The sequence below is a fragment of the Balaenoptera musculus genome, chromosome 17 (genome assembly GCF_009873245.2).
Source record: "Balaenoptera musculus isolate JJ_BM4_2016_0621 chromosome 17, mBalMus1.pri.v3, whole genome shotgun sequence".
NCBI lineage: Eukaryota > Metazoa > Chordata > Mammalia > Artiodactyla > Balaenopteridae > Balaenoptera > Balaenoptera musculus.
This window is the reverse complement of record NC_045801.1, coordinates 73,246,422-73,263,632: the sequence shown is the minus strand read 5'-3', so window position 1 is coordinate 73,263,632 and position 17,211 is coordinate 73,246,422. Positions and strand designations below refer to the sequence as shown.

The window sequence follows — 17,211 nt, the reverse complement described above, 5'->3', positions numbered from 1 at the left end:
TGCTAAATAAATATGTGCAGAGGCCTGATGTATAAGGAGTACTAGCCTAAGGAATCAGAGACTTTCAGCTGAGGTTGTCTGCTTTACTCATTTTCATGGTTTTGGTCTCATCTCAGAAAAAGTGTTTTAGTACTTGGGGTACTTTAATATTGTAAAACGAAGATAAAAGCGGTAGATGATTTGAATTTTTTTTTAATTATTTATTTATTTTATTTTTGGCTGTGTTGGGTCTTCGTTTCTGTGCGAGGGCCTTCTCTAGTTGTGGCAAGTGGGGGCCACTCTTCATTGCGGTGCGTGGGCCTCTCACTATCGCGGCCTCTCCTGTTGCGGAGCACAGGCTCCAGACGCGCAGGCTCAGCAGTTGTGGCTCACGGGCCTAGTTGCTCCGTGGCATGTGGGATCTTCCCAGACCAGGGCTCGAACCTGTGTCCCCTGCATTAGCAGGCAGATTCTCAACCACTGCGCCACCAGGGAAGCCCCAACGGTAGATGATTTGCATCAAGGGAAGGAGGGCTAGTTCTCCACATCTTCCTATTTCCTTTTCATTTTATTGATTCTTTAGCAAGTCTTTCAGCCTTGTCTGAGTATTTGTTTCTATACCTTCCAGTTTTGAGGAAAAGATGTCTTACGTTCTTAAAGCTACATCCTCTTGAGAACTTTCTTTAATTTCTTTATACTAAGCTCAGTGCCTGGAATATAGTGAGTACTTAATAAATATTTTTTGAGTGACTATCTCTTTCCTACCCTCCTAGCCTTCACTGAGAGATTTTTCAAATAAATTCTCTGTATTCCTTGCTTCCTTTTTCCCTTATTACTCACTCTTAATATTTCTGGTGTTTGAGTCTCTTTTTTGATTACAGTAGGAATTATTAGAGACGGAGTCAACAAGACTGGGAGACGAGCAATGTAAAAATCTAAGGAGAAAAAGGAAGGCAAGATTACTCTTGATAAGTGCATTGGTTTTCTAGCGCAGCTTAACAAATAATCAGAAAGTTGTTTCAGGACTTAAAACAATAAAAGCCTGTTTCTCTCACAGTTCTGGAGGCGAGAAGTCTGAAATCCAGGGATAGGCAGGGCCATGCTCCCTCTGAAGGCTCCAGGGAAAATCCTTCCTGCTGCTTCCAGCTTCTGGTGGCTCTCGGTGTTCCTTGGCTGTGGTAGCATAACTCCAGTCTCTGCCTCTTGTCTTCATATGGCCTTCTCTCCTGCATATCCATCTGTCATTGGAATTAGGCCCAACCTGAATCCAGGCTGATCTCATCTCAAAATCCTTAATTATATCTGCAAAGACCCTTTTTTCAAATAAAGTCACATTCACAGGTTCCGGAGGTCGGGGCTTGGACATACCTCTCTGGGAGCCATTCTGACTCACCGCAGTAAGCCACCAGATCAGCTCCTAGCTGCAGTAATTGGGAGGACTGCTGTCGTACGTGTGAGGGGGTGGTGTTGGAAAGCCAGCAGCATGAAAACGACTCTGAGGTCGTTTTATTTAAAAGAAAGTTATGGATTGTGACTATATTCTTCAGTTAATTTTGGAAAATATATATCTAAAAATTTGAACTCAAGGTCAGATGAGTTTGGTTGGAGATTTTGCTCCTCAGCTGTATTCATCCTGAAGAATCCTCTAACATTTTTATTGAAACTTCTGAATTTGCAAAATTCAAAATTTTTGCATTTGAGCCTTATGATATTCCTTTGAAGTAGGAATGCCATGTTTTCTTTTTTCTATTTTACAGATGTGGAAATGGAGCTTAGTTTCTGTAACTAATTTGTCTGAGGTCACAAGTTATGAAATAATACAGGTGGACTTGAATACTGGTGTTACAACTGTAAAGCTTGTATTCTTTCTAATGTCTATGCTGAGTTTATTAATTCTCTGTTTAAAAAGAGCAGCAGACTTTACTATTTTTTCACGTTTCACCGGTTTTTCGATTTGGAGTGTTAGCACAAAGGATACAGTTTTCTGTGTTTGCAAAATAAGCTACTAACATTTAAACCAGTTCGCCATATCTCTGTATGATCTGTATTTGAGGTCTGTCCGTTCTTTGGTATGATTTTAAAACATATTACTCTTCAGTGGATTACTTTCAGTTACGAGGATGGGTCATCCATTCTTGGTTCGTTACGTTTTGTTTTTCGAGAACCCAGTATAGCAGATGACCGTATGCAGCCATGATTTCAGGATGACAGCGGGACGAAACTTCGGTAGTTAGGGATTGGTCTTTTATATTTTTGCTTTTTCCACAGCTTTTAAATTAAAGCTGTTTGTCTTACTGTTTTAAAAATGGAGCCATCATCAGTTTTTTTAAATCATCTTGAAGTTGGTGGAAATCGGTTTAGGACTAGGAAAATAAACTTCAGTAGAATACCTAGCACTTATGCCAGTGTTCCTGTGGAGAAGGACCCGTTTCCTAAAAAAAAAAAATCACTGGGAGGTTTATTAGATTCTTGGGCCTAACCAAAGACTTAACTGAATCAATCTGTGGGCTGGGATTTTACGAATCTGCGTTTTTAATGAGTGTTACTTGTAATCATGTGGCATTGATGTGGTAGTCAGATAGTCAGTTCTCACCACAACACTGAGTCCTGCTGAGGACAGTGTGTTGGACCCTGAGTAAAGGAAGAAGGTAAGGTGACTTCATGGTAGGAACTCTAACAGCGGCGTTATTAGGTGCAGTAATTTGTATTAATTAAAGAGTGGTCAAGTACCTAAAGCAGTCTTGAGAAAGAAGGGCAAAGCTGGAGGCACCACACTCTACTTGATTTCAAACTATATTAGAAAGGTATTGTAACCAAAACAGTATGGTATTAGTATAGAAACACACATAGATCAATGGAACAGAATAGAGAAACCAGAAATAAACCCACACATATATGGTCGATTAATTTATGACAGAGGAGCCAGAAATACACAGTGGGGGAAAGGACAGTCTCTTCATTAAATGATGTTGGGAAGACTGGACAGCCACATGCAAAAGAATGCAACTGGACCTCTATCTTATACCAGACACAACTGATTATGGACTTTAATTATGTCTACCAAATGCCTTCACAGCAACACCCAGATTAGTCTTTGAATAACTGGAGAGGGCTCTAGGCAAGCTGATGCATCAGAAAGACCATAATGTTGTTATTTTTATTGAAGTATATCATGCATATAGAAAAAGGCACATGTCCTAAATAAACAGCTCAAAGAATGTTTAGAAACTGGACACAGGTAACTAGCACTGTAGAGGGGCCCTTTTACATTTATTTATTTCATTTGATTCTTACAACAGTTCACCAAAGTGTAGGAGTTTCCCCCGTTTTATAGATAGGATTTTGAAGCTCAGAAAGGTCAAGTACTTGCCCCATGTTACAGCTAGTAAGTGACAGAGCTGGGATTCTGACCAGGGTTTTGAGGCATAAATGAAATATTACGGAAATCCAATGTACCATTAGTTCTGCCTGAGGATTGGTAGAACCTTTGGAACAGGAACACTTTAGTGAAGAAGGCATAGGACTCCCTAAGCTGGAATCTCTAAGCATGAGTTTAGAGTTGCCAAGGAGTGAAGTGTTCCTTGGTAAGAGATACCGGGGAAGAACATGGGGTCATTTCAGAGGACAGGAGATGGTGTGTTATGCTTAAATCTAGGGTCTCTAGACTGTAGTATGATAATATGATCTATTGGAATAACAGTTTTTCAGCCTAAATGCAAAGAACCTTGTTTACTGTTTTGAAGGGCTTGAATTTTATATTTTAAGCAGTATTCCATGACAGCGGGTTAATCATGTGCATTTTAGCAAAAATTTCACAGAGGTTTATACAAGTAGGTTGGAGAAAGGGCAAAGGCTAAAGGCAGAAAGATCATGTCTAGGACCAGAACTAGAGCACTGAGGATTAAGAGGAGGGGAGAGCATGGAATTCACGATGGTTCTGAGAGAATTGATGAGATTGCTGAGCCATTAGCTGTAGATGATAAAGGAGGAAGAGGAATTAAGGATGACTGTGATATTCTTGTTGGTGTGATGCACTGGGAACCAACTCCAGAGATAAGGAAATACTGAAGGAGATGCTGAGTTTGTTCTGAATTGTTGGAAGGATGGTAGGCAGGAAAATGAAAAGGAATGGATTAGGTTTTGGAAGTTTGAGTTTCAGCCCTGAAGGAATTAAAGTGGACATGTTCAGTAGGCAGTTGGATATAATAAACGTGAAATTAATTAAGATGGTGGCTGGAGAGATGGATTTGGTAATCACTGACTAATTTACAGGTGTAGGCTGGGGCTATAGAACTGGATTAGCTCTCTCAGCTAAAGAGAAAAGATAACCAAATATGAGATGGTGGTGAAACCTCCAGTATTTAAGGCTTGCATGGAAGAAGAAGAGCAGTTGTCACAGAATTAAGGGACCAAGGGAGTGGTTATAGCCTGATAAAGCCAGAAACGATCATTTTCAAGGAGGTTGTAGGCAGATAAACCACATGGAAATATCCTGCGGGCATAAACAGACCCTGTTTCTGGATCAGATAAACTGAGGACTGAGAAAAAGACTAGCTAATTCAATTTGGCAATCTGGAAAAGTGTTGGTGATTGTGAGCCAGAAACCGCAAGTATTTTATCCAGAATTAAAATAGTAGAAGTCAACATATATTGAATAAGATGAGCTACCTGTAAATTTAACTGATCCTGACAAATGATCTACAGATAGGTGATTAAGGAGACTTGGGAAACACCATAGTGGCACTTGGATATGTCCTCTGCATTGAAGGATACTTTGATTACCTGAAGAAAGAATATGGTGTCTTGAAAGTGAAGTCAGTATTTGGTCAGAATAAGTGGTATTGTTATTGCTAGAGCAATCCATACTCTGTTGTGAGGTAAGAAAAGGATTTCAGGCTCTTTTATCACTTAAATGATTACCAGACTGTGAGATGATTCTTTAGGTCCCTCAGTAATAAAGTTTGTGATTTCTAATTATTTTTTTCTATACGATATGGGGAAATTTCGAATGTTAAAAATAGAAATGAAGAAAAGAGACAGAGGAATCTTAAATGCATATTGCTAAGTGAAAGAAGCCAATCTGAAAAAGCTAAAATACTGTATGATTCCAGCTATATGACAATCAGAAAAAGGCAGGACTATGGAGACAGTAAAAAGATTAGTGGGCTAGGAGTGAGGGAGGGACTGATAGGCAGAGCATAGGGGATTTTTAGGGCAGTGAAACTATTCTGTATGATACCGTAATGGTGGGTACATTATACATTTGTCAAAATCCATGGAATGGACGGCACCGAAAATGAACCCAGATGTAAACTGAGGGCTTTAAGTGATGACGTGTCAGTGTACATTCATCGGTTGTAACCAGTGTTACCGCTGTGGTTCAGGATGTTGATAGGGAAGGAGGCTGTGCTTCCCTGGGGCAGGGAGTATATGAGAACTTGCTGTACTTCCTGCTCAATTTTGCTATGAACCTAAAAGTGCTTTTAGAAATAAAACCTCTTTTTAAAAAACAGAACTGAAGATTCACATCTCAGTTGTTCACCTATTTTGTACTTTAACACTTAAAAAATAATAATTTCCTGTTACAACTGAACTTATTTACAGAACAGAAACAGACTCAGACTTAGAGAATGAACTTATGGTTACCAATGGGGAAAGATGGGGGGAAGGGATAGTTTGGGAGTTTGGGATTGGCATGTACGCACGGCTGTATTTAAAATGGATACCCAACAAGGACCTGCTGCAGAGCACAGGGAGCACTGCTCAATGTTACGTGGCAGCCTGGATGGGAGGGGAGTCTGGGGGAGAGCGGATACATGTATATGTACGGCCCGGTCCCTTTGCTGTGTACCTGAAACTATCACAACATTGTTAATTGGCTCTACTCTAATATAAAATTTTAAAAAACACACAAAGAACTAAAAAAAAAAAAATTTCTTTTCTTTCTCTCCTAGATCTGAAAGGTTATTCAAGGGTGTTAAAAATCTAATGAGTTTGTGCCTTTTGTAATGTAAAAGAAATTGTGGATAAAAGAAAGAGAAGAAAACCAAGGTCAAATGTTGTGAAATTCCAATTTATTTTCAGTTAACTAGAATCTTAAAACATTCAAAAAACTTTGAACAAATAAAATAGTTCCTAAAACACAACCGTACACACACACACACACACACACACACACACACACACACACACACACACACACACACACACACACACACACACACTAGACCATGTATTTGATTTGTTACTGGGCATTTTGACAATCATTATAGCATTTGACACTAGGGCCAGTCCATTCAGCAAAATTATTAAGTGACTTATCTCTGCCTTAAGACAGGCAGCAAGTGACAAGGTATTCGCTGTCGTTCTCTCATTGAGCAGATAATCTAGAAGACATTGAACAGTTTAGTTTGCGTCACTTAAGAAAGACCTTCTGCAGCCCTTCAGCCTCTTTTGTTACTCTTCCTCATAGAACTTTGTTTTCTTCTTTCAAATGGCAGTCATTATAATTATTTCAAATTACGGTTCATATAGATTATTTGCACACTCGTTCTGTTACATTTCTCTCCCTGAGCTAGATTGTAAGGAAGGAAGCGTATCAGTTTTCCAGGTGCACAGTTAGCATTCGATAAAGACTTTTTGAGTAAGTGAATGAATGAATAAATGATGACTGCCTTTGTGTTTTGTAAGTGCAGGATGCTACCAAGTAAGCAGATTCAGTCTAGTGTGAGGTTACGGGCCTGAAAATGAGTAGGAAGTGGTGTGGTATGCAATATTCAGTTCTCCTCAGAGGGCAAGTAGGATGTATATAGGAAATTTGCCTTTAATTTGGGAATTTGGAAGTTATTCAAGACCTCAGTAATAGAGTGAAGGAATGCAATTCAGATTAGAGTCGATCCTGAAATGGATCAGCCAGAAGATACGAGTGAGCAGCTTTTCCCAGAAAAGTAGATCCTGAGCACTTACTTGTTTGTTTGTAGGAGACTAAGATAAAATAAACTATAAAAAGAGGAAAGTACTATGTTTTTTAAATATTTTCACTACTACAGAAAAAACAGAAGTGCATGAACACTTCACTGCATGAGTCCTGTGGTATAGAGGCTGCTGGGAGGACCTGGTTGGTCGTCTCCGGGAGTTGCTGCCACTCTCATCTTTCAGATTGAAATGCTGAATGAATGCAAAAGGATGAAAAGGGTGTTTTGGATTGGTCAACACCTTTCCCCAAATCATCAGTCCTCTAATTCCCCAAGAAATGAGAGCACTGAAAAATCATGGCAGATTGTTCTCAGAGCACCAGAAACCCTAGCTGCCTCTTTTCCAAGTACTCTTATGAAGTATTTCTTAATTTCTGTGAATTTTGTCCCTTAAATTTTTTTTCTTTTAACTTTCAGGTGTTGGTAAATCATGCTTATTGCTACAGTTTACAGACAAGAGGTTTCAGCCAGTACATGACCTTACTATTGGTAAGTTTTATAAAGAGATGAGAAGCATTTAGAAGTTTTGGGTAGTGGAAATGGAATGTGCTAGAGGGCTCATTCCATCAGTGATGAGTCAGAAATCAATGAAACTAGATTTGTTGCTGTACAGAGTTTAGTCTCCATCACTTTTAAAAAATATAAGTATGTGTAGTAAAAATAATATTCCCCAACTCTGTAAAAGTGGTTGGAATGCAGCAAGACATTAATACTTGATTTTGATTGTATTTAATGATAAAACAGTTGATTGAGAGACAGTGTATCATAGGGAGGGGTTAAGAGCAGAGACTCTGGACCAGTTTGTCAGAGTTCACATCAGGGCTCTGCTGCTGACTAGCTGGGCAAGCCACTTTCCCACTCCATGCCTCAGTTTCTTTATCTGTAAAATGAGAAAAATAGTGGTAACCATCTCACAAAATTATTCTGAACAGAAAATGAGTTAATAAATATGATGCATTGAAACAGTGCCTGGCAACATGGTAAGTGCTTTAGGCTTACCTATAATTATTAATTGAGAAAAATTACCATCAAGCATTTTTTAGTTTCCTCAATTGTGAAGAATAAATGAGACAGTTACTGGTAAGGAATGATCAACAAATATTAGCTGTTATTACTATTAGCGACACTAGTTTTTATTATTAGTGATATTATTCATTAATATGCAAAAGTATAAAATTAAGTGAAAAACTAAAAACTTTAAGCATACTGTTTCAGGGTTCTTATCTCTTTTAAAAAAATTATATTTATACCCTGAAAGCTAAAGAATCTAGATTATTCTTCTATGGCTGTAGCCCAGTAACAGAGATTAGTCAACCATGAAGAAACAAGGTAACTGGAAATCTAGTTAAACTTTACAATTGATAGCTTAATGTATCTTTTCAGCCAGTGACTGCTTATGTTCTATAGATATGATTAACTCACTATTCATAACAAGTTGATTCTCATGTCCTGTGTATTTTTAAAATACCAAATCGAAGATAGAGTTTATGAATCAAATTATTAGATCAGTTAATAGTATTCAACCAAGCCACATGTACTTTGTAGATACATTAAAATCTCTCCTTACTGGCTACTGTCAATAAGAACATGCAGATTCCATTTTCATTTTGATGGTTTTAATTATATCCAATAATGATGGGTAAAACAGGTACTGCTCTTTCATGCCGATCCTCATGATGCAGCGTAACTTTGGTGAGCTCATCTTTGTGTAGGATCTGCTCTTTGCTCCGTAGGTCTGAACGTTGAGGCCATCTCTTAGGCATGATTCGGTCCCGAGACAACTAGCCAGTTGTTTTTCATATAGGGTACTAGACAAAAGTGTCTTCCTTTTCGTTGAAGCTTTCGTGTAAATTTCTAGTTGTTAGGGCACACCTGATTGGGCGCGTGGGCCTGAGCCTCACTGCTGTTAGAAATCGGCTTAGGCTCTACCGGTGGGAGCCTTTGTGAGGGGGAGTACACCAGAGGGAGTTTCTAGAAAACTGTAACCCATGTAACTGTACCAGCTGGCTTCCCTCTGGGTTCGCTGATGCGGGGCACTGGGAGTTAGGAGGTTAAAAGCAAAGAGAAGCTGAGGCCCTTCTCCCCTCTCTGCTGGGATTAACTGTGTGCCCTCCGTGGCTTCAGCCGCAGCCCCTGCCTGACAGGCTCACTGGTGGTCTGGCTCCTGGGCTCTGGGAACCCTGGTTTCTCTCTCTGCCCCCTGGCCTAGGGACAGCAGCAGCTTCCGGCTGTTCCTAACCTCTGGGTTGCTTTACCCTCTGCTCCTTGGGCTTCTCAGCCCTGCCTTTAATGTAACCACTTCCCTACTTTAAACCCCCTCTGTTTTAAATACCTACGTATGGTTTCTGTTTTTCTGGTTGGACCCTGACTACTATACCTTGTGACACCCATCACAAGAATTTATTTTTCTGACCTAAAAACAATTTAGAAGGTAATTAGCACATGTTTTTTAAAGGAATGTTGGAATGATTGCTAAAATAGGCATAAGGCAGTATCTTGATTCTGCTGTGTACCTGCCTTTGCTTGATGAATAGAGGAAGGTATAATATAAAATAATAATAACAATGGACCCATACCAAATACTTACTGTGTGCCAGGCACTTATTTTGTATGTAGTAACTTTTTTTTTATTGAAGTATAGTTAATTTACGGTGTTATGTTAGTTTCAAGTGTACAGCAAAGTTATTCAGTTATACATACATATATATATGTTCTTTTTCAGATTCTTTTCCATTATAGGTTATTACAAGATACTGAGTATAGTTCCTTGTGGTATATAGTCGGTCCTCGTTGTTTACCTATTTTATATACAGTAGTGTGTTTACGTTAATCCCAAACTCCTAATTTATGTGCCTCCCCCCGCCCACTCGCCGCTATCCCCTTTGGTAACCAGAAGTTTGTTTTCTATGTCCGTGAGTCTGTTTCTATTTAAATAAGTTCATTGGTATCATTTTTTAGATTCCACGTATGTAATAACTCTTCTAATCTTGGAAAAAAATTTATGAGGTGGATATCATTAATACCATTTACAAATAAGAGAAACTAAAACACAGAAGAGATTTAATAACTTAGCTTGCTCAGGGTCACACAATTAGTAGGTATCGATTAGTGAATGCTCAGTAAATGGATACTGTGCAAGGATGCAAGTACTTACTGTACAAGGATGGTAATGATCTAGAGGTAACTTAGAAAGTGTGTATTTACCTTCAGAGTATTTTGTCCTGGAAGGTTGAAAGTGACTAACATATGTGGAAAAAATAAGCATCACTCCCTGACTGTGTCAGGTAAATGGGGCCTGGCCGTTGGTTCCACAGATAATTTCTCTGGCAGCCAAATTGGCTGTTAATTGAAAATGTATCTGGGAAGAGAGCCTCAAGGGCATAGGGGATGATGGTTTATCCCATTAAAAAAAGAAAAAGATACGGAAAACTTTCTAAATGAGATTCTCAAGCATATATATACTTAAGGGAAAAGTTTAATAAAATTTTTTACAGTCCAGAAGAGAAGTATGAGGTTTGGGGTTCTTGTTTGTTTCTGAGAGTTCAGGACGCTTCAGGTTTCAGCGTTTTCTTTTGCCACATAGAATACAAAGGTAAAACCTGCATTGAACCCAGTTATGAGAAGGTAGATGGGAAAGAGGTAATGTTTTTGAGGCTGAAGTTGAGTTCTTTGTTTCTGTTTCACTTGATAGGAAAACAGAAATCATAGTTTTTCAGTAATCAACAGTGGTTGTCATTTTTCTTTGGAGATGTATACCATTCTTTATCTTCTTATCATTCTTTATCTCATTCCTGGATAATATAGTAGCCTTTTAACTAGTTTCTTGGCCTCTTGTTTTTTTATTCTCTGTCCTGACCCTATTAATAAGTGAATTTAAAATAGCAATCTTGGGCTTCCCTGGTGGCGCAGTGGTTGAGAATCTGCCTGCCAATGCAAGGGACACAGGTTCGAGCCCTGGTCTGGGAAGATTCCACATGCCGCGGAGCAGCTGGGCCCGTGAGCCACAATTACTGAGCCTGTGCCTCTGGAGCCTGTGCTCCGCAACAAGAGAGGCTGCGATAGTGAGAGGCCTGCGCACCGCGATGAAGAGTGGCCCCCGCTTGTCACAACTAGAGAAAGCCCTCGCACAGAAACGAAGACCCAACACAGCCATAAATAAATAAAAAATAAAAAGAAAAATAAAAAAAGAAAAGAAAAAATATTAAAAATAAATAAATAAATAAAATAAAATAGCAATCTTATTATATTTACCTGCTTTAGAACCAATCCTGATTTTCATGTAACATGTCTTTAAAATTGGGTATGTTTTTAGGGGCAAAATCTTTGTTTAAGGACTTTTTAAGCTTCAGTAATCGCTTGTGTATTTACTTTGAATAAAGTGATAAATATACCAAAACTAATTACGGCTTAAGTTAAGGAAAGGGAATATATGGAGTTTTATATAGAACCCACAGGAGGGTGGGGACGTGGACTTGGGAACGGGCAGGAATGAAGCATCTTAAGAGGCCAGGAAGCAGAGACCATAACAGCCATCCTACAGCAGATGATGGAATGGTTGCCAGTCAATTTTAGTATCTTTATCCCGCCGCCCAGGATGTCATTTCCAGAGAAGGAGCGTCTGCTTGCCCTTACTTGCCCACACTTGGTATCAGTCAAGGGTCTGTTTCTAATTTGCAGTTGTTTTTCACCAAATTTGACATTATGCATTGGATTTAAGAAATCTTGAATCCCATTGAGCCATGCAGATGTTTTTGGATTGTGGTTAAAAACCCATCCATGACAGTGGAAGGAAATATAGGATTTCTCTCTGTGGCTATAAACAATAGATTCATGAAATGGCCTCCATTTTGTCAACTATCTTGCTGATGTGTAGAATTTTCTACTTTAGAACATTCCTTTTAAATACTGGATATTTCAAAGAACATTTGTCCCATACTTAGTCACTAATTTCTTTCCTCAGCTACTCGTTTTCGTGTCACTAATGGTAAGCTGGTGGATGATTGTTTTGGGTGCCCCCCACCCTGTGGCACACAGTATGTATGAATAAATGCATGTAGATAGATAAATATGTAAACACTGTAATGGTTTTATATGACATAGTTTTATAGTTTTGCATTTTTCATTCTAGTACATCATGACTCCTAGGTCCCTTTTCTTTGGCTTTCCCGTATTTCTGAGTCTAAGAAACATACCGTTAGTTTCTTTGTATTGACTATGCCCCTAGGATGGAATAAGTAATAAAATATAGAGTAGAAACTCCATCAAGTTACATATCCTGGGAGGCTAAGTTACCTTTGTACTCACTCTCCTAATCACAGGTGGGGGAATTATAGGAGATGCTGAAATGGAATCCTGGCACTGGGCAGTATGCCCTTTCCTGGGCAACTAACGAAAAGCTGTTTTTCTGCCAGGATGGCATCTGGTTTCTGGGGACCATGTGTGTCTTCCCTTCACCCTGACTCTGATGTAAATACTGATAGAACACACGCCAAGCAGTAATGATGTGGTATAATGTGAGTGATAGACTTCTTGCAGAGTCGCCTTCACAGTTGTTTGTTGTTCTGAAATTACCCCCTCTTTTTCTCCTCCTCCTATTTTGATGATTAAATGAGTACTTTCAAAAGAGCTGATATACACAGGGAAAAAAGCCAGAGTAGTCAACTGATAATTGTAAAGTTTGTATTCCCTTTGACCTGCAATCCTATTTCCTGTAATTTGCCAGAAATCATAATCATAAGTTGAAAAATTCATTTCAGCATCAACTACTTAGTGAAAATTTGAGAACAACCAAAATTTGTAGCAGTAGAGCAACCAACTTAATAAAATGCGTGTATATATAGAGATAACACACACACACACAGGAATATTATGCAGCCATCATAAACAATAGTATAGTTTTATATATTTTTTGATTTGTAAAGATACTTTGTGGTACGGAAGAATGTTGATGACACAGTGACTGAAAAGCAAATTGCAGAACAGCATTTATGTGTTCCCATTTATATAAAATTGTATACTTCTGTGTGTATTTTATTCATGGAGCAATGTCTGAAGATATGTTTAAACAATGGTCATCTCTAGTGGGTGGATTTGGAGATTTCTTTCCTAGTTGATAACCCATGCTGGGAACCAAGACGATGATGTTGAAATTCATCTGTCCGTTTTAGTGAATTTTATACCACACTAATAGTTTTTATGAAATTTTAATATTTGTGATTAATAATTATGGTTCTTGCATCTCATTTCTAGATTTTTTAAATATTACAGAGCCTGCAAAACATGAAGACCACAGTTGGTTTCTTGACTACACTAGACTCAGATATCTTAGTGTTTTAATTATATCCTTAGCCTCTGCCTTAGCTTATACATTTTCTGAGGATAGGAGCTGTATTTGTTAATCTGCATATCACTTGGCATAACATGTGCTAGAAATAGACAGCCTTTTAAAAAAAATCCTTAAATGTGAAATATATTCCCACTAGTTTGTATAACAAAACATTTTCTGTTCTATTCAGGTGTAGAGTTCGGTGCTCGAATGATAACCATTGATGGGAAACAGATAAAACTTCAGATTTGGGATACAGTAAGTATAGCAAAAATACACTGGATGACCTCAATAAAGTTGTTTTATAAAATTACATTATACGTTTGTTCTGTTTTAATGTTATTTTATGCCTGTTATGGTTTGTTAGGCACCAACACCCCTGCAGCCATGATGGAAAATGTGGTACCAGAAAAGATTCATTTTTATTATGCAGTGTTTTCAAACAGCGGTACCCGAGGTGTCAGGTTTTGGTGAACATATTTGAGCGAATGCTCAGTCTAGGGGATCTAAACAGAAATGCTCTAGAAACTATGTTTTTAAGAAAAACAAGCAGTATGTCTAACATACACATAAGAAGTAAAATACGTGAATGTCAATACGATAGTCACTTGATCTGACAGTTTATTCATTTATTTTAAAAGTATGATTTAGTTCCAACCACTTGAAGCTACCTTGCTCCAGTTCCTGATTCTGTCATTTATATTCATTGAGTGCCTATTACATATCTTGTTATGTAGTGTTTTAATGGCAGTTTCTCATCTGAACCACAGAAAATGATTTGAGTGACTGTTTTCTTTGTTTTCCTGTATTATGCATAAAAGAGAAGTTACTTTCTTATATACAATGGATGCTTTAAGGTAGAGGGTCCCAAACTTTTTTGTCTCAGAATCCCTTTATACTTTAAAACATTAGCGAAGACCTCAAAGAGCCTTTGCTTCTGTGGCTTATAGCTATCAGTATTTACCATATTAGAAATTAAAACTGAGAAACTTATTAAATAGTTAATGATTAATTCATTGTAGAATAACCATAATAAACTCATTGTATGTTAGGATAAATGATGCAGTTTTTATGGAAATTAACTGTTTTTCCAAAACAAAAAAACTATATTTTTCCAGTGTGAAGAGTGCCATTCTGTTACCTTTTGAAAAATCTCTTTACTGTCTGCTTCGTAGAAGACAGCTGGATTCTCATATCTGCCCCTGTATTGAGTCTTATGTGTTGTTTTGTTGAAGTATATGAAGAAAATATAACCTCACACAAATAGGTAGTTGGGAAGTGGAGGGTCTCATGGACCCTTAAGGACTCAGGGACACCCCAGGGTCAGGGATCACACTTTGAGTACCACTACCTTAGGGCAGTTAGGACTTAATTCTTCACAGAACCCCAGTTGAGAAAAACCAAAAGGTCTCCTACAAAGAGCATCTCTCTAAACTAGTAAATGAAATATAAAATATGGGGAATTTTATCATCATATACCCCGGTCTTTTTTTTTTTTTTTCTCCTAATCATGCAGTCTTAGTGTCTCACCTGTCACCTTTAATAGCCATTATTGAAGGAAGGCACCTTGAAGAATATTCAGTCTCACAGAGTGGATTCGCAAGAAGACCAAGCAAGTTTCTGAAGGCTGATCCTTCCCGTGCATCACACAATCATCCTTGAAATGGAAAACCCCAAATCTCTATCTTGCTCTGTCCCAGAGTTATACATTGGACTCTGTGTTTCTGTGCTTTCTTGTTTCCTCTTTTTGCAGTAAAGATTTATGCTTTTACCATTTCTTAGTGTTTTCCCCTCCCAGCCAGTAGCACCTCATAACTTTCTGGATTTATATTCTTTGAGGCGATATGACTTCAAAACTGCATTTCCATGCAAGACAAAAGTAAAATATGCACAGTCCCTTCTTTCCTAAAGATTTAAAATTAATGATCTCTAACCAAAAGGAAGTATTTTCTACTTCTGTATTAAAAGTTTCACTTCTTTTTCAGAAGTGATTGTTTTAAAATAAACCAACTTGCTTCCTTAGCTAATAAACTTGGGCAACACACATCCTGCAGTGTAGTGTGAACCAAACTACTTGCTATTCTTTAATAAATATGTTTTTCATACCTTGTACTTTGCATAAATACCTGCTTTGCTTGAAGTACTTTTTCCCCCTTTTCTGTTTAAGACTAGCTCAGATATCAATACTTGCGGAGCCTTTCTGACCCCCATGGGATAGCTGGTTGTCCCCATAAGATTTTATGCATATTTCTGTTATAGCTCTTACCCCGTTGTTATCAGAGTTTTTTTGTTCCCATATTTACCCTCCTCAGAATAAGCATCATGAGGGAAAGAACCATCTATGTCTTATTCAACTTTGTGCCTTGTTTGTATTCTTAGTTTATACTGGTTGATGCAATGTTTGGTAAATTTTACTGAATGAATATGTGAAATATCTATCTCATTCTGTCTAAGCAACTTTAGGATCATTGGAAGTGCTGAAAAGATACCATCTCCTAAAATACATGGTTTCAAAAGGAAAGATTAATATAGTAATAAAAATTGTGTGATATTTTAGGCACAAACCACCTCATTGTAGTTCATTTTGTTTATTCAGTTGTTCTTCTATCCTTAAGGTATTCTCTTAAATAATCCCTCCCCTCTTTTCGAAACTTGAACAAATCATTCATTCCCCAGTTGTTTTCTAGATTAACTAGTTATGCCTTCTTTTGATAAGTGCCTTTTTTCCCCTTAGCTTATGAGTTAATTGTTTTACCTGCAGTGATCTTTCAAAAGAAATCTATAATAATTACTTATGCTGGACAGTATGAAAGGGAAATAGAACAAAAACAACCCTCTTGTTCACACTTCCTCTGAAGGGCAGGGGGTGGTCTTCTTTCTCCTTTGTCTAACACGGAGAGACTGGTGTCTTTGAAGACATCGTGACCCCCCCCAAAAGAATTCCAGGGCTTCCAAATGGAGGGTGCTAGGAACTATGGCCTGTTCCAGATTTTAAGGACTGTTCAAAAAACTCTGTTAACTTATGAAAGTTTCTTGAGTCTCTGCCCTACAGGTTTTCCTCTTATCATTGGTTTTCTTCTTTCATAGCTAACTTCCGAAACTGTTTAATAGATGTTATCTGACACACATTAAGGTTGCTCCCACACTTAGTTTATATCTGGTGAAACACAGTTTCCCATGTCGTTAATGTTTTGTAGTGTGTCTATACATTTGTATAGCAAGCTGTGTTTTTAGTAGCAAGGGTCATGGCTGTTCCTGGCCCAGGATATTTACAAAACCATCCCAGAGTCCTTCAGGGAAAAATTTGCCAAATGTTATGGTTTGTTTCATCAGCCTTAAGAAACTGAATTTTTGTTCCCAATGACTGAGTCTCAGTATCTTAGGATGTTTGTCATCCATTTATATGGATGTATATATGTTTATATATATCTGTTTCCATTCATAATAAAAATAAATATAAGGGGCTTTCCTTGCAAAATTTCCACATCCAGCATCTTTGCTTTCTTTCAAAAATAGTAAGTACAGCTGCCAACAGATACTCCTTGAAGGCCTTGCCAGAAGCAGTGATAATAGTTATCAGTGTATCCTTTAAAGCACTTTCCGCTGCTCCTGTTGTAACCTTTTTTCTTTTACGGGAAGTCAAATGTTTGATATTCCTGGTATCTGTCAAGGTAAGTCAAAGGAGAAACATGCCTTGTACCCAATTCCATTCTCACTCTCAGACCCTCATCCAGTCTTTACCCACCTTTTTCTATTCTTGCTTGTCTTTTGCTTTTTGTTACTTTTTCAGTTGCCTTCCCAGCATATCCAAATTTTATTCTCCCCCCAGAATTTGTAGTATGGATGTTTTAAGTCCGTGTGTCTGTTCAGCTTCCCTGAAAATATTCTTACATTAGACTGACAAATATTTTTCCCATCAAATAAAAGTTAGTA

At 38.0% G+C, this 17,211-nt stretch overlaps 1 protein-coding gene across 2 annotated transcripts in view; it reads left to right on the top strand.

The window, feature by feature from the left end:
- RAB2A (RAB2A, member RAS oncogene family) overlaps positions 1–17,211 on the top strand; it is a 77,329-nt gene that overhangs the window by 21,440 nt on the left and 38,678 nt on the right. Inside the window, exons 2-3 of one of the 2 annotated variants that reach the window (XM_036829819.1) lie at positions 7,371–7,442; positions 13,469–13,536. In XM_036829819.1, the coding sequence (XP_036685714.1) occupies positions 7,371–7,442; positions 13,469–13,536 (140 nt within the window). The remainder of the gene's footprint in view (positions 1–7,370; positions 7,443–13,468; positions 13,537–17,211) is intronic. The other variant, XM_036829821.1, reaches the window with a different exon arrangement.